This window comes from Carassius auratus, chromosome 46 (assembly GCF_003368295.1).
Source record: "Carassius auratus strain Wakin chromosome 46, ASM336829v1, whole genome shotgun sequence".
Lineage (NCBI taxonomy): Eukaryota > Metazoa > Chordata > Actinopteri > Cypriniformes > Cyprinidae > Carassius > Carassius auratus.
In genome coordinates, this window is record NC_039288.1 from 6,484,977 (window position 1) to 6,503,872 (window position 18,896).

Consider the following 18,896-nt stretch of genomic DNA (forward strand, 5'->3'; position numbering starts at 1 on the left):
CTTAATAGGAAATGATCGTCTTAATAATTCATTTTCCTTCTGAAATGCTAAACAAACCATGGGTCACAGTTTGGCTGCTAAGTTGTTGCAGTTGCCCTGCCAGTAGATGCTGTAAGCACACTATTAGGGAATAAAAAAAAAAAACCTGTTTCTTAATTTATAGTCATGCAAGGTAGCCATTGTTATTTATCACTTTTATTATTTATTAATATTATTATTCAAAAGTATTTTTTTTCTGTCAATCACGTAGCATGGCTGGTCATGTGATGCAAACATGGTGGAGCCCATGAGGGGGCGACCCGCTCCATGTACAATAAAACAAATTTTTTCCTGGAATCTAGAAGACTTATTTGATTGCCTTACAGTGACTCATGTCTTTGTGTGTAAAACTTCAGGGAAAAATAAGTTTTAATACAACTCAAATAATAGGCCTACACAATTTGTTTTTCTTTTTTATATAGCCTACTGTAGCTATATAACCCCATATATTATTTACGTCATACCTCTCCTGTCTGCTATGTGGTTATTGGATGCGTCAATTGAACTTATACAACTTTTTAGACAAAAAAAAAAAAAAAAAAAAAACATGATTCTGACTCTGAAGTGCGAGTATACCGGTTTACATCTAGCAGTGCATCACAAGAACCATGGTGTTGCCTGATTATGTTGATGAGAACAGAAGAACACGCTGGTGGTCTTCTGTTGTCATGAGAAGATCTGCATTCACGCTTAGTGTGGACTATGGAAGAGGAGAGGGGGCTGGACAGGGAGGGTGGGAATGAGAGCCTATCTTCCCCAGTGCACTTTGCAGTGAGTCTGGAAAGGGAGGGGGAAGGAGGGGGCAGCGTTCGCTGCTGGATCGCTTATATGAAATCTCAAAGTCCGCCTTTTGCCCGTGCGCTCTCCCCTCTCCGCGGACCTGCCATGGATGTTACTCCTGGATGTGCATTCTTCATTATTTTCCTTCACTTTCAGCACGCGGATACTCTTTACATCGCCAACAGTATGGGTAGGTGCAGATGTTTTTATTATCAATACAGATCACGGTTACTTTATGCAGGAGATACGGATCCGTTCAGATGTCCAGCGTTATGAAGCAGCAACTCAGTATCAGTGTTTCATCAACTTGCACTTTTATAGAGATGAATGAGTTATAATAGTAAACGATTTTTACTGGCTGCGACGTTTTCATTTGAGAGTGTCTGGAAGTTTTCATGGCATTTATACTGAAAGATCTCTAACTTTTGTAACAATATAAAGAATGCCATTATACTGTAGCCTATATACATTTTATTATATTTACACTTATCGTGTTGAATGTGAGACTTAGTGGAAGCGCAAAAATCCATGCGACATGTCAATAATGTAAAACAGCTGATGGATCTAGTGTCTCCTGCTTGAAATAACTGCAAAATGCCGACATCAATGTCAAGATGAGTACTACACAGAAGAGTAAATTATAGGACAGAAGCACCTTGCACATTATTTTACTGTCAAATTAGATAAGAAAACCATGTCATAGTGTGACTATGTTGTAAGCTGCTCTTTCCTGATCAAGTGAAGGACACTTATGCATAGGATAAACAGAGCAGCCAAATGCGTTGCTTCTGACAGGAAGATGACAGGAATGCATGTGACTGTAATGTTTGGGAGAATAGGGTAAGATGTGTCGCCCCCTTAATCTAAAAAAAGCACAATTATTGTCCTGTGACCATATTAGTGGTTATATTCACATTAGAAAGGTGAATTTTTATTTAGCCTATTTATTTATTTATTTTGCATGTCAAAATGAATGTTCTATATGACAGGTGTACTCTTAAGGAAATGTATGCATATCTAAAAAACATACATTTTGGATAATTGCCATTTTAACTTTTGTTATTACTATTATTAGTAGTAGTATTTTTGTAAAAAAATAAATAAAATACCCTTGTTTTCTACTGTCCCTATGTTATAGGTGATAGAAAACATCCTGCAATATAATTAGAAGTATTAGTCTTATGTGACTCATGTATCCTTGTCTAGAGGACAATTTAAGTAAAAGGTGACAAAAGGTACCTCTTCTACTCAGTGCAGTGCTTCCATAGATTTTTCTCACTTTTAATATGAAAAATCTTTACATCTGTATCTTATAAAGATGTTATTTTAAATACTGGCTTGGACAGGGTGTTTGGACAGCTGTACTGTCCGCTTAATGTAAGTCTTGCAGCTGATTTAGAGATTGGTGGAGTTTTGACTGTTGCTGGAAGCTTCTGGTGTGCACTGTGAAATCTATTGACTTTGTGCTTGCATGCGTGTGTGTGCACATTTGAATGTGTGTAACTGTGTGCGTGCCCTTGGCAGATTCCCTGCAGCATGTCCTGAGGGAGTATGGGCTAGTGAGGCCGGTGAGCGTGGATGCAGACGGACGCTTCCTCTCCCACGCCGTCTCTGCCAGCCGGTTGAGTGGGCAGGGATCCCACCGGCGCAGGAGGAGGCAGGCCAACTATCATGGAGAGACCAATGAGGAGACGAACTCAGAACAGGACCACCTGAGGCACAAGGAGACACTCTTTTATAACGTCACTGTTTTCGGACAGGAGTTTCATCTTCGCCTAAGGCTAAATTCCAGGCTTGTGGCCCCTGGAGCCAAAGTGGAGTGGCTTGAGGACGATAACCAAACCCACTCTGAGCCCTTGTTGCCCAGTGACTGTTTATATGTGGGTTATGTTACCAATGTGCAGGATACATCAGTGGCCATAAGCAATTGTGATGGCTTGGTAAGTTATTTACACCCTCATATAAGGCTTAATTGCATGATGTTTATCAAGTGGAATGGGTTAATGACATGATGGTTAATTTTTAAAACATTAAAAATATTAAACACTCACTTAACACCCACACGCGTGTGTGTGTGTGTGTATGTATATATATATATATATATATATATATATATATATATATATATATATATATATATATGGGAAGCCGTGGCCTAATGGTTAGAGAGTTTGAGTCTCGGGCTGGCGATACCAGGACTTAGGTGCCCTTGAGCAAGTCACCCAACCCCCAACTGCTCCCCGGGCCGCTGCAGCATAAATGGCTGCCCACTGCTCCGGGTGTGTGTTCATGATGTGTGTGTGTTCACTGCTGTGTGTGTGCACTTTTGATGGGTTAAATGCAGAGCATGAATTCTGAGTATGGGTCACCATACTTGGCTGTATGTTACTTCACTTTTTTTTAAATATATATATATATCTACATACAGTACAGACCAAAAGTTTGGACACACCTTCTCATTCAAAGAGTTTTCTTTATTTTCATGACTATGAAAATTGTAGATTCACACTGAAGGCATCAAAACTATGAATTAACACATGTGGAATTATATATGGAATTATATACATAACAAAAAAGTGTGAAACAACTGAAAATATGTCATATTCCAGGTTCTAAAAAAGTAGCCAGCTTTTGCTTTGATCACTGCTTTGCACACTCTTGGCATTCTCGTGATGAGCTTCAAGAGATGGTCACCTGAAATGGTCTTCCAACAGTCTTGAAGGAGTTCCCCGAGAGATGCTTAGCACTTGTTGGTTCTTTTGCCTTCTGTCTGAGGTCCAGCTCACCCCTAAACCATCTCGATTGGGTTCAGGTCCGGTGACTGTGGAGGCCAGGTCATCTGGCGCAGCACCCCATCACTCTCCTTCTTGGTCAAATAACCCTTGATGCTTTCAGTGTGACTCTACAATTTTCATAGTCATGAAAATAAAGAAAACTCTTTGAATGAGAAGGTCTGTCCAAACTTTTGGTCTGTACTGTGTATATTTAATAATATTTAAAATCAGACCTGAAAATATTCATTAAGATTATACTAGCATGTATTCAAGCAAAATGTAACCACATAACATTTTTAGAGTCTATTTCATTGAAAAATTACAGTTTATCGAAACCAATATGAATACATTGAGTACTTCTTAAGGACTTCAAAAATATTCCTTTTTTTATAATGGACATTAATGGCAAATGCTCATGTACAAACAGAGCGCTTTGTTTTAAGTGGAGGCTTCAAGGTAGTAATGATTCAGACCAGTTGAATGCTATCTTACCTGCTGTGTTGAAAAGGTTATTTTGCAACTTGCTATTGGAAGTAAGAACTGCTTTTATATTGGATGTCCGCCAGAGGTCCTTCCTGCCGGGTTTCTGTGCATGCTTGAGCACTGACTAGCATGATTAAGGCTATTGAAAGAAGGCTTCACACTGCGGGTGTTTGCTGTACATTGTATTTATATACCAAATAACACAGAGGGACGATGTAAGTTTGCTTCCATTCTCTACCGTCAAACAGTTCTCAAAAAACGCTCTTGAAAATGTTATTTGGCCTTGGCAGTTGTCCATGAATTAGAGATTGGCATAGATATTTTTCATGTCTTTCTATCTTGGATGAAATTGAAATAGTTTTCATGCCCTTTGGGGATTTGACTGTGGTAAAGACGGTTTGAAAAGTGATTCTGTATTCAAGCGTAGTTCAGCTTGGGTTCTTAAACATGACAATGTTACCAATGGTCTCCCGTCTAAAAAAAGGAAAATGACCATCCTTAATTGCTTCACTTCACATAGGGTGACCCAGTGGTCATTTTATGATTTGGAAGTGTGCTCAATAGTGCCCAATGTTTGACTTCAAAGTGGACTACTACCCATGGACTTGCGTTAGGCTTAAAGTTCAAGTCTTTTTGGGAACAGTTTTTACTTTAGCATTTAAAAGTGATAAGAACACAAAAGAAGATATTTTGTTAAAGGAAGAATGTTTGGGATCCAATGCTATTTTGCACCCCATTTACATTGTATAAAATATTTTTTCGAAGCTGTAAATAAAACAAAGATTATCAGAGCATGTTTTTCATTTAAATACTATTTCAGTTTTTGTATATCAGTGTTACTTGCTGAAATTTACTAGCAATTTCTCAGTGTAAATTGTTTCTGAACACATTTTGTTTTTGTGCACTTTAATTTTATAGACAAAAACATTTCAAAATATCTTATTTTGTGTTCCGGAGAAGAAAGTATGTAATACAGGTTTGGAACCTCATTAGTGTCATTTTTGGGAGGAATATCCCATAAAATATTTTATGTACAGATAATTCTGAAATTAACAAAAAGATGGTATACTGAATGGAATCTGGCTTTCATAATATAGCGAGCAGCTTATTTCTGTTGTGTTTATGTCTCGGCCTCAGTGAGGGATAGACTATCCCTCTGTTGTTTGTACGAGTAACTTTGTAGCGTTCTTCACGCGGAGAGTGTTACATTTCTGCACCTGGAGCACGTGGAGTTTAGAGCGTGTCTGGGCAGCATTGGAAAACACTCTGGAGTGTCCTCACAAGTACAAGCCCCTGCTCCTCCGTCACTGCAAGCTGAGAGGCGGGGTAACAGTAGCCCCGCAGTGAACTCACAGACACGTAGAACACCACGGGAGAGCAGGGCCTGGCTTTTAGTCGATGTAGAGTGGATTTCTGCATTATTCCATTTGACCCACATGGTTGTCACTCCGGAGAGAGAATCTGGAGGGAAACAGTCACCTTTTTAGTTTCCTCATAAAAAAGTAAAAGGAATTTTAATGTTGCATTTTGGGAGAACTTCCCTTCCCTTAAGCTTAATGTAGTCCAAATTCAGCAGATCCACTTCACACCGGTAATTGTTTTACTCATACACTTTTTTGAGCTTTCAGGGGCGATTTCAAAGAAGTTTTGCCAATTTTGCATATGTTATTTCAGCACAAAAACTTTCTGTTGACAAAGCTAAGCATTATTTGGCATGTGGGGTTAACAATGTGCTGTTCTTGCCAGGGAAATGTAGATGGCAAGCAGAATTTTATTAAAAGAAGATATCATTGTGTCCATTTTCCATTGATCATGTCAGCAGTAAAAAAAATTGGAGAACAGCTATATAAATAATCAGATGGTATAGTCAAGCATATTTTCATCATATATTTGATTCAGATGTCTGAATAACAAGGTTTTAAGGTTGTACATTTCCAGTAAACTATGTCAGATTGCAGTAGTCTTCTGTATCCTCCACAACCAAGCTGCAGGATGTATTTGTGTAAATTGCATTCAACAGTAAATTGGATCTTAATTGCATAATTTCTTTATCAATCAAGTGTTAAATCCATAGCAGATGCATATAAGTGCAACTAAATTACGCTATCAGTAGGCATCATTCTTTGTTTTGACAGATTGAACAGCCAAGGCACAATATGTTATATTATTACACTCAATGACAAATTCAAAGCATGTGACCTCACAACCTGTCTCGCAAACTGCTTTTGATGCAGACTGCATATTCAATTCCATTCATATTTAATGTCTGAATCCTCCACATGCACAAACACACATGCCTAATTCTTACATAATAAGAGTTTGTGGAAGAACAAGAATTATGTAATTCCAAGAGCTAGAATATATATTTTTTAGATAAAGGAACACTGACCTTTCTTAAATAACAGGTAATCAATTTTATGGATATATATGTCCAAATTCTTCTTTGATTTATATGTGTGGTAGACCTAAGTCAAGAACAAAGGATGACCTTACTTTTGTGCACAGGGCAAAGATTTGGCAGTGGGATTTTTTTTTAAGAACCATCAAATTTTATGTTGAAATTTAAATCATAAATACTTTTTACCAGCCATTAAAATGTTTAGCCTAATTTTCTACTTAAAATATATAATTTTGTCCTCATGATAACAAAATTATTTTACCATGTGCATGTCATTTTGTCACTTGCAGCATCATTATTAAGACTGATAGCATAAATGTATCACTCGGCCTATTGTCAGGAGGGCTCCATCCTGATCCTGTGAATATACATTACTGCTGAATTTAGTCTTAACCACTCTAACACCTACCTAAAATTATTAAGCAAAAACATCAGATGTGTTTGTTTAGAGTTGATACTCTGCAGGATGTGATCACTTCCTGTGGCAACACCCCTTTTGACATCCTTGAGGGGGAAATATGCGTGCATTGTAAGTATTTTCCAATGAAAAAGCTCCGCTCTTATTTGTCTCTTTTTACGAGGAAAGAGGGGCAGCCATCTGCTTTTCCATGGTTCAGGACCCACTGCTGCTGAGGCACGGAGGAGAATGAGCTCATTGTGATCATAGGTGGATCTGGTCGATGAGTTTTTAGAGAGGGGGTTTCCCTGTTGTACTCGTCAGCTATGGATGCGAAAGAGCTGCAGGAGGACGATGTTATTTCTTTAACACTGTTTCATCCAGAGGCTAGTGCTCTGCTGGGTTCGGCAAGGGCATACGCAGCAGCAGGTCAGGCTGTGGCTTCATTGCACACGATGCTATGCTCCAGGCATATCAGGCTGATCTGCTGAAAGACATGGATAAAGGCAAGGGCCTTTCTCTTAATGAGGTAGCTGAGTTGTGCCACACCACAGATCTCACTCTCCGTGCTACTAAGCCGCCTCTGCCATGGGCAGGTCTAAGGTGGCCATGGTAGTAATGGAGAGACATCTGTGGGTGAACCTGGCAGGTATCGGGAAGAAAGAAATGGGCTTTCTTCTCGATTCTCCGCTTTCACCTTATGAACTTTTCGGTACCTCCGTTGAGACTGTGGTCAAGAGGTTCAGGGAGGCAAAATTATGCTCAGCAGAAATAAAATCCTTTATTTCAAGAGCCTGAACAACATAGGGGTCCTGATCCGTCTCGGTCTGAGGATCAGAGACGGGCACAGAAGGCTAATGTTATGGCTTGTGCTCCTCCCCCACCTGCGGGTAGGGTTAGGAGGAATCGCAGGTCAAAGGAAGTTAGGCAAGACCTACGGGATGTGATCCAGACAAGGTGTCAGCGCTTTCGTCCAGATCAAAGTAATACTTGAGTATCTACTGCTTCCCTTTGGGAGTTTTACATCTTCCCTTATCTTCCGATTCTTAATTCCCCTACAACCACCAGTCCTCCACCTGACCTAGGTTAGGTGGGAACTTCCTGCATTACAGTCTCCTATGCTTGACCTATGAGGTTTAAAGGCTTTGGAATCACCTCCTGAGAAAAGACGGGGCTCTCTCTCTCTCTCTCTCTCTCTCTATTTCTCTGAATATATATATATATATATATATATATATATATATATATATATATATATATATATATATATATATATATATATTTTTTTTTATTTATATATATATATATATATATATATATATATATATATATATATATATATATATATATATATAGCAGTATGTATTAATGTGCTGGTGGTTATATGTTTATAATCCTTCTGTGAGATTTCTTTGCAGTGTTCTTCCGGGACATGTGGGTTTCTGTCCCTTCTAAGGTAGGTCCTCTTTGAGCAACCCTGCCCCTTGATTGGATTCAGAAACCGGGTTCTCGACTTGCAGTGTTTCTTCACTCATCGATATTATGTCCAGCTGGTATGATAGCCCTGGTTCTGGCTTCATGCTTCCTGGATCATGCTGCCAGGTCATAGGCTTCTGGAGGAGCCTTCTTGATGATCAAGCCCTGGCACGACACTCCAAAGATTTTCCTGGATGTCCGGCTAGGTCATCCTGAGGGGCTTCCTGGACAGCCAGATATCCCATCTTGCTGAGGCATCGAGTTGGAATTATTCGCAGGTTCACTCGCACTTGAGCAACATGCACACCAATATCCTACGGAGAGATCAAAAATCTAGTTTATTATACAGCAACTATCCGGACCAGCATTGAGATAATAATAATAATAATAATAATAATAATAATAATAACAATAATAATAATAATGATAATAATAATAATAATAATAATAATTCATTACATTTATATAGCACTTTTCTATGCACTCAAAGCGCTTTACATAGTCTGGGGGTATCTCCTCATCCACCACCAGTGTACAGCATCCACCTGGATGATGCGACACCAGCCATAGTGCACCAGAATGCCCACCACACACCAGCTTACTGGTGGAGAGGAGACAGAGTGATGAAGCCAATCAGCGGATATGGGGATTGTTAGGAGGCCATGATGGTCAGAGGCCAATAGGCGAATTTACTCTACTCTTTTCAAAAGACATCCTGGGATTTTAATGACCACAGAGAGTCAGGACCTCGGTTTAACGTCTAATCCAAATGACGGTGCTTGTTGACAGTATAGTGTCCCCATCACTACACTGGAGTGCTGACCCACACAGACCACAGGGTGAGCACCCCCTGCTGGCCTCACTAGCACCTCTTCCAGCAGCAACCTAGTTTTCTCAGGAGGTCTCCCATCCAGGTACTGACCTGGCTCTGCCCTGCTTAGCTTCAGTGGGAAACCGGTCTTGGGCTCCAGGGTGATATGGCTGCCAACAATGGGCCAAAGCTCTATGGTTTCAAGAATCACCTCCTTCTTACAGAATTTCATCGGCCACTTTAAGGAAGTGTTTGGGCACCCTGTGGTAGACTCTTCGGTCAGCGATCAACTTTTAAACCTGCGACAAGGTAAAAAGACCATTTCTGAATACTCCCTTGAATTTCGAACTCTGGCCGCAGCGAGTGGATGGAATGAGAAAGCTCTTCTAACAGTTTATCAACGAGGACTAAAGCCTGCACTCTGACTGCAACTCGCCATATATGATGAAAATCTGGGGTTAGAGAAATTCATGCAACAAGCCCTCCGAGTTCACTTGTGATCCCAGTCCTGTTATCGGGAAGCGGACACCCCAGATACTGCTCCTTGCTGAAACCTACCTGAGAAAACCCCTGAGCCACAGCCGGAAAAATATGCAAGTGGATTACTAACGTCTGTCCCCAGAAGAGGGAAACCGTCAGTGGGAGCTCAGACTATGCCTATACTGCGGGAGTGGTGAACACTTTATACTGTCACTGTTTCTATTATTTACAGAAAATCAAATAAAACAGGGGATAAAAGGTGGCCAAAGGGGAAGAGTGTCCAAAAATAACAGGGAATCTGGTGTCCTCGTCGTGCTGCAGGGTTCGTGTGGGTCGGGCAGTGTTCATGGAGGAAGGGTCCAGGTAAGGGGCGGAGTCCGGCGGCCGCACGCGCTCCCTTCCTCGGTCCGGGGTGCGAGGGGCGGCGGCTTCCTCTAGCGGCCGCATCTCTGTCGTTGGCCGCGGCGCTGGTAGGGGATGGACGGCCCGGCATCCTCTCCTCTCACACACCCACTCCAGTCGGGAGCCTGGTGAAGGGCGGCGATTTAGGACGGGGTGCCAGTGACAATCAGGGAGGAGGCAGCTGACTCGTCACATTCCCCCTCCCAAGCGACATCCCCGTCATCAGGGCGCCGCCCACACGGGAGTGATACCATCCTCAACCAGGCTCCAAACGGTCGGAGTGGGCGGGGATTCCTCTCCGGGGCTGTCCTCCCTCTCACAGCGCACTGGAACAGGGACAGAGAAACCGGGTTTTAGTGACAGCCTCAACCAACCACAGGGTAAAATGATGATAACAGAAGTCACTTACCCCTTTTGTGGATGGGAGGCTGTCCCCAGTCTTCCTCCGTCCCAGTCCGGGTTCTCACGAACGGTTGCAAGCCAGAGGGAGTGACGTCACCAGATGTTTCCCAACTGCGCTGTCTAGGCTCCACCTTGCCCGCATTCTCCACCAGTGTCACGGGAGGAGCACAAAACAGAAACAGTGGGTGTGGCGTCAGGCCTCGGAGAGGCTTTTTTTTTACAGAAAATCAAATAAAACAGGGGATAAAAGGTGGCCAAAGGGGAAGAGTGTCCAAAAATAACAGGGAATCTGGTGTCCTCGTCATGCTGCAGGGTTCGTGTGGGTCGGGCAGTGTTCATGGAGGAAGGGTCCAGGTAAGGGGCGGAGTCCATCTCGTCCTCCATGGTTAGTGGTAAGTTCGGTTCCTCCTCAACCTTCTGTATCAACCCCACTAACCATATGTGTGAATCTGAGATTTAGAGGTCTCGATGTTGAAGCCACCACCATTGTTGACTCTGGATTGGCTGGCAATTTAATTTCAGGGACTCACCACCTCCAAAGGACCCGAACCACAAAACCAATTCTCCATCTATGCACTGACTGGTGAGATGATCAATAAAGGGTACGTGACATCACAGATAGGACCAATCACCCTCTGTGTTGAACATACCCGCCAAGAACAATTCACTCCGTTCATTCTCACAAATAGCCAAGCTGAACTGATTTTAGGCCGCCCTTGGCTTATTCTACATCAGCCCACAATAGACTGAACCACAGGAAAAATACTACAGTGGGGTTGTAACTGCCATGTCATCAAGAAATCATGTCCCATACAATCCATTGATGACCATCCTGTTTCCATGTCAGTAAATTCCATATCGGTTGAGAGTCCCAAAGAGAAATTGTCTGTCAATGTCCCATCTTATTAAGCCTCTTTTGCAGACGTTTTCAGCCCCATAGCAGCCTCCAAGCAACCACCACAACGACCCTGGGACTGCGCTATCAACTTAGTTCCTAGAGAGACCATTCACAAGGGTCGAATTTACTCATTGTCCATCCCAGAACAGAACGCCATGAAAGAATATGTAGGAGAAGCTTTGAAACAGGGATACATCCGACCGTCCACTTCCCCAGCAGCCGCTAGTTTCTTATTCGTCCCAAAGAAAGAAGAAGGGTTACGACCTTTAAACAAGATAACGGTGAATTTCAGCTACCCACTTCCCTTGATCCCATCCTCTCTGGAACATGTCTGTATATTCACCAAACTAGACTTACGGAGTGCATACAACCTGGTCAGAATTCGGAAGGGAGAAGAGTGGAAAACAGCTTTCATCACCCCCGCAGGACACTATGAAAACTTAGTAATGCTGTATGGTCTAGTAAACGCCCCCTCAGTATTCCAAAGCTTCATGGATGAGGTCCTCCACGAGTTCCTGAACCATTTTGCCCTTGTCTACATAGATGACATACTCATTTACTCTCTCAATTAAGAAGATCACCAGTGTAATGTCTCCCAAGTGCTCCAATGACTCAGAGAGTTCTCCTTATTTGTAAAAGCTGAAAAATGCATCTTTCATCAAACTTCTATCGAATTCCTGCGATATCAAATCAGTTAAAAAGGGGTGAAAATGGATGGAAAGCACAGGTGATCATTTCGTGGCCGACCCCCAAATCTATCAAAAAACTTCAGAGATTCCTGGGCTTCGCAAACTTTTATCGCCTCTTCATCGACTGGTATAGTATGATGACCGCACCACTGACGTCTCTCCTTAAAGGGAAACCAAAGACACTTCAGTGGAACCCCAAAGCTGAGCAGGCCTTCCAAAAATTAAAAACCGCCTTCACAAAAGCTCCATTGCTCCAACACCCAGACCCAGAGAAAAGATTAATCTTGGAAGTGGACACCTCCACAACAGGTGTCAGTGCCATCCTGTCCCAGTACTCAGAGAACGTGGCCAATCCTATGCCATGTGCCTTCTTCTCTAAGAAATTGTCCCCAGCCGAGAGAAATTACGAAATTGGCAATCGAGAACTCTTTGCGGTAGAACTTGCTCTGGAAGAGGGGAGAAACTGGTTGGAGGGGGCCAGACAACCATTTCTTGTGCTAACACAAGAATCTCCAATACCTGAAAGAAGCCAAGAGACTCAATCCTCGTCAGGACAGGTGGGCCTTATTCTTTACCATGTTTCATTTCCAAATAGCTCACAGTCCTGGATCCAAGAACACGAGAGCCGATACTTTATCCCGCCTCCACACCCTTGAGGAGACCCCAGAAGAACCAGAGCCCATCTTGCCCGCTAAGTTATTTGTCAACCCCATCCAGTGGGATCTAGATGAAGTGCTCCGTGAACAATCACGTACCTGTCTCTGTTTCCTCTGTAGACCTGGGCCCTGATGGCAACCCCCTGTTACCACCCATTGGCACTGAGCCCATCTTCACAGTGAGGGAAATTCTGGACTCCCGACGGCTTGGTGGGCGGATAGAATATCTAGTGGACTGGGAAGATTATGTTCCAGAAGAAAGATGTTGGGTACCTCGTCAAGATATCCTTGACCCCAACCTGCTTACTGAGTTCCATGCCCAGCATCCTGAAAGACCCGCATTGCGACCCCGAAGCAGCCAATCCACAACGCTCACGCTCTCCTGAGTTCAAATCACCCACACTTGCTCCGCATTAACGATCTCATCAAGGCACTATAAAACACTCACCTCAACTCCACTTCACCGTCAAGCCTCCAACAGGAACAGACCATACGCTGTTGTCTCCTGAGACTCTGGTGCATCACGACCAACCAGACGTAAAGTATACTCACCCTTTTGAAACACTAGTCCTTGTTCTACTGCCCCCAGAACCCTGGAGCATTCTCTTGCTACCTGTGATCCAATGATCTCTTTAGTCTCCTGTGTTTATCCCGAGCTGGAAATAACTGTAAGGAAAGAGAACGAGTATGAGCAATCTGTGACTGTGGCTTTGACATTCCTGAAACGAAGTACTCACCTGTCTACGATCCAGTACCCTGTGATCATCACATTGCCTGCACTTGAAACACAAAGTATTCACCGTGCACTTGAATCACAAAATAAACACTGTGCTATGAATTCACCTACCTTTGTCTCCTGTGCATATCCTGACACATTGAAGGCCTTATAGGTAAGTAATAATATTTTGTAACTAATACTTCATAGGTAGCCAGTGCAGAGACTGTTAAATTAGAACAAAATATTCTGAACAGCTGTAAGGAGACTTTTGAAATTGTATTTTTATTTGCACTCTAGCATGATTCCACAAACCATTTGTAACAGTCTATAATTGGTACCAAACATTGGTATTGGCATTGGTGCCAGTGATTCATTTAAACCATTTTTATTTCCACTCTAGATTGACCCTTTTTTACGCAAGGCCATGTATGACTGAAAAAAAAATTATGCATTATAGGATATTACAGGCAGGGATTAATACATTTATGCTGCTGTCAAAAATGTCTTCCAGTCAGATGTTAAGCAAAAGAAATTCTGAATTGGATGTGGATTGATGACCCTTTTCCAGGATCCAGACATAGTCTGTGTCACAACTTCTTGTCAGCCAGATGATCCATAGACATAATGACCAATTGTCTTTGTTTTTCATGTGTTAGAAATTGGAACCAAAGTATCTAAATAGTTGAACGTTGACCCATGTAACCGCTATGGCACAGTACGAAATTGCAATTTTCTAAAAGGTAATTTACACAAAGAACTATAATCACATCACATCTATAAAGATAATAACGCAGAGGAACTATATAGTTTGACACTTTCAGAATGCGTTTTTTTTTTTTTTCAGCTGATGAACTATGAAACATTGACAACCAATCAGAATCAACCTGACTTTAAAGAGCTTGAATATTTAAAGAGGCTGACAATATAACTATGCCTCACACACTGTTATACTGTTATATATATATAGAATGCCGTTCCTTCTCTGATGACATCAGTTTGACATCTTGGGTAAAACATCCTTATCCACATCTTATATCTTATGTGCGATGTCTGGGAGGTGCGCTAAAATAAAACCCCACCCTAATATTCTGTTTCACTCTGAAAAAAATCACAATACTGAAATAATGTCTGTGTCAACTTCCGTTTTACACAGAATATAACAGGTTTCCCCAAACAAAAGTAGTCAAACCTCGATTTCTCTCAGAATTGTGTCTGAAAATTAAAGCGAATGTCCCTCCATTAAAAGTGCAGGCAACCATTATTTAGAATATCAAAAAAGGTCCTAAAGGCATTATTTTAGTAATCAAGTGGTTTAATCTAAGCTTTGTGAAGAGATATGAACACTGTATGTGTATATATATGCAAATAAAAGCCATTAATTAAATCTGTTCATCATATAAAGCCATCAAGTCTTGAATTAAACTGCTTGATTTAAATGGATAATTTTAGTAACGCCTTTATTATTTTTTTGGATCTTCTATGGTTTGGTTACTTGGACTTTGAGTAAATGATGGCAGAATTAAAATTTTGTAGTAAAACCTCTTTAAACCCAGTTCCTGTTTGTAACTATAATCTGAACATGGAGAGGAACACATAAACCACACAGTGTCCTCACAATCACTTTCATGTTTCATGTCACCTTCTACAGCAAAGGATGGAGCTCAGGGATCATTGGTGCAGGGGCTGTTGTGGAGCTCAGTGTGGCAGTTGCGTGCTGTGAGGTCTGAACCCCAGCTAAGTGTGAAGTGAGTGGGAGGTTCACCGTGAGTTTGAGCCTCAGTTTTCCAGCAGGGGCACAAGCTGTTGCTGCAGCTAAAGCTAGTTTGTAGCAGGAAGCCTGAAATTAGCAGCAGACTCCTACTCAATGGGGATTAGCACAATATACAAGGAGATTATTTGGGATCGTGGATAACTAAGTTGTGTCTTTAAAGGTGAAGTATGTTATTCAAATTTTTTTTCTCCTATCCCAAGATTAAGGTGCTATAAGTAAGCCATTAAAAGGCTGATTTTCCCTGAAAAGTGAATACATTGTTACTCTGCATTGCTTTCAAAACATTGTTATGTTTTTTAAGTCTTCTTTGATTGATCTGCCCAGGCTGACATAGCAACATCGACTACAATTGTGTTTGTTTGGGGGTGAGACTATCTGTCTGGTTGACCAATAATGTATGAGGTGTGTTCTGGGAAACCTTTTGGTAACGATAATTATTTTTGCAATTCCATTCGGTGACGCAGTTGTCTCTGAAATTACTAAATGGACATTTCAGACTCAGCAGTCATAGTTATGGGAAGCCTCCTGAAGTTTCGTTTTACAAATTTATTCAGCTGCTGAAATATGAGATGGTTTGTATTATTCTTTTGTAATGATGACATTACTCCAGCTAACGACTCCCCATTATACAGAAACATCTGGAAAACTGAATGAAAAAGTAAAAAATAAAATTTGAATCAGTCAGATTGCTGCTTGCTTGGCTTCTTGACTGAAGTCACCCACACATACATGGATGTTTGCGTTACTCTTTGTTAGAAATAGGTCAAGATGGTCAACTAGTCAAACTTAAATTCAGCAGTTGTGGTTGTCAGATATTCACTGTGAAAAAATACAGTGACAGTGTATCCGGTTTTAGAGAATGAAGTATTGGTACCTGTATACCTTACAATTTATAGCCATATTTTCTTAAGCAATATAATGTCAATATACCAAGCTACTTTAACTAACCAAATATGCATTTTACCTTACAAAATTACCAATAACCACCATAACAATACAGGTGATATAACAGAAAGCCACATGATGAATCAGAGTCCATCATAAGTGGCCTGCTCATAAAACATAAAATGTATAGACGGTGTACAGGATTATAGGTACAATACAAAATAAGACAAAATACTAATAGGATAACACACATGACACTAAAAGAATGCAATAAACATTAATTGAATAACCTGAAACACAAAAAATGTGACACAAAACACTCTGATGTACATTATTGTAAACAAAAATGAAAAAAACTTTTTTTTAAACAATGTATATTTTCAGTTTTTCACAGTAATGTATGTGAAAAATTCATCCAAAACCCATAAATTCTATGGTATTTTCAATGTTGAACCTTTTAAAGTTTTCACAATAAAATACATGGTAAGGTAAGTCTTTTTTGGTAAAAATGACATGGTTTACAGAGTTTGTTAAATAGTTCATACAGGAAACTCTCCTGGTAAAACCTTATATTTAAATTAATCACTACTACAGCTGTACAAATGCACTCTTTTGCTATTGTGTTGTACTTCAACTATCAAACCTTTACATATTTTTTGCATTCCTTTGTTGGATCCAAAATCATCTAATTAAATTCTTTCTTATTAACCAGTCAAATACAGTGCAGCAATCGGATTGTGGAAGTAAAATCCCACTGACATTCTAATCTTCCTAGACAGAGCTACCATAAGATCTGATGTGAAGTGATGATATATTGCTCAACTTATGTGTATAATAGACATATTTATGATAAAGAACAGTGCCTTAAGTCCTCCAATCAAAGGTGGTTGTAACTATAGAAACCCTGCAAAAAATTATTATAAAAATATCAAAAGTAAACTCTCACTCCCATTAGGCACTCAAAATGAAGAAATCCAAACTCCCTAATTTCTCAAACAACAAATAATTGTATAAATTAGACTTTTTTTTATAAACTTTATGCTCGTAATTCATGTCTCAGTATTATTCCATTGTGTTGGATAATATTTGATATTTAGATCTTCAAAACGGTACATTAAAAAAACATACAAAAAAATATCACATTATTATTCACACAGTGCTTCGTGAACAGCAGAGTTCTTTTTTGCATGCTATTGTGCATGGCTTTCTTAACACTGACTTCTTTAACAGGACTCCAGCAGTCATCCTCTGTGCCGATACAATTCTTTCTCCCCACCTTTGATGAAACTAAGTGTACATTAGTCTGATTCAAGATCCGACCGATAGCCTTTAATCTTCTGAACATTCTCTTTTGATGTCAGGTTTGTTAGAGACAAGAGTCTCAAGTGACCTCTGAGTTCTCAAATGAATTGGGGTGGGGGGAGGGGGATTGGAGGGGGGGGGGGGGGCATATGTCAGACTTAAGCAGCAGGCCTTGGTGGCACTTTGTGCCATTTGTGTGTGTGTGTGTGTCATCGTTCCATGGCGGAGGATGAAAGGGGAGCTCTAGTCAGGTGGGGTTGCTCCAGAAATCTCCTGGCACCTGTCACCTGGGAATATTTCAGAGTGCTTTGATGATGTCATTAACATTCCACCAGCAACGCTCTCCAAAACATAAAGTGTTGGAGAAAAAAAAAGGAAATAAACATTTTGCAAATTCGAGACCGCACAGCTCAGTGTGCTAAAGTAACAGGGCGATTTAGAGGTACAAATGAAATCACTCTAGAGCTTTGGGCATGGGATTGACTTGGAGTTGCCTTCCAGATGGATGACAGCTCTCATTTCTGGAAGGGCCTCTGCGTTTTCATTGTGAACCTCGACTTAAGAGTCTTGTGATGTGGCAGCTGTGAAAGAGAGAGCAGGAGAGTGGTCTGGCCTGCTTCAGAGTAGTCTCCTGATACCTTAAACACACGCCTCTCCTTCCTGTGGAGGGAATAACAAAGACTGGCCTGACACACGTGTTCAGGGAGGACTGGACAGGGAATCACAAGCTAAATAAGGAGTTCCTCCCTACAGCTGTACTTACTTGAACTCACTGTGAGAAGCTCAAATCTGAATTCTTCAAATTATTGGGTGACATCGAGATTTGGATTTGTTGGTTCGTGGAGATAAAGAGGTGTTTCCCTTATTGCTCGTTTTCTTGCTCTCCCTCTGGCCCAGTTGTGCTGAATGTGTGCTATAGTGTTGTTTTAAAGTGATATTTCTTGTCAGAGGTTCCTACAGAGTAAATTGGCTTTGAACACTGCAAAAATCTGTTTTTCATCTGTATTTTTGCTTTGTTTTAAATTTAATTTTACTTGAGAAGTACACTAACACTATTTTCGTATGCCATTTCCATTTATTTTTTCTAGTTTTAAAGGAATAATTCGCCCAAAATGTAAAATTCTACAATAGTATACACTATTGTAGTAATGTATTTTTTTTATTATTACTATAAATAAATAAAATAAATTTCAACTCAATTAAATGAGCCATAGCAAAACCTCATTGGACTGGAGTGTGGGAATTAGAAACAAACATTACAGATTTTTTACGATTGCTTACACACTCAAATTTAAAATAAGACACAGCTAGTAAAACCTTAAACTCAAAGAGCAAAACTTCATCCCAGATCTGCACAACTGTAAGCACATTCTCAGCCTCAAACTTTTTCCAAAACACACCTTTTGCAAAACACTAAACACGCTTCTCTATGCCATTTCAAGACACTGCTTTCCAAAATACTACACATATGAACCTATTGAACAGACACACGGCCGTTAGATGTGCAGACACTTAAGTGCTTAATTGTAAATTCA

The 18,896-nt window shown here is 40.7% G+C and overlaps 1 protein-coding gene across 1 annotated transcript in view; it reads left to right on the forward strand.

The window, feature by feature from the left end:
- Positions 1 to 605: 605 nt before the first annotated feature.
- The window catches only part of LOC113064000 (A disintegrin and metalloproteinase with thrombospondin motifs 2-like), a 72,270-nt gene continuing 53,979 nt past the window's right edge, over positions 606 to 18,896 (forward strand). The window contains exons 1-2 of the mRNA XM_026234481.1: positions 606 to 1,009; positions 2,344 to 2,759. Coding sequence (XP_026090266.1) covers positions 742 to 1,009; positions 2,344 to 2,759 — 684 coding nt within the window. The 5' untranslated portion in view covers positions 606 to 741. The remainder of the gene's footprint in view (positions 1,010 to 2,343; positions 2,760 to 18,896) is intronic.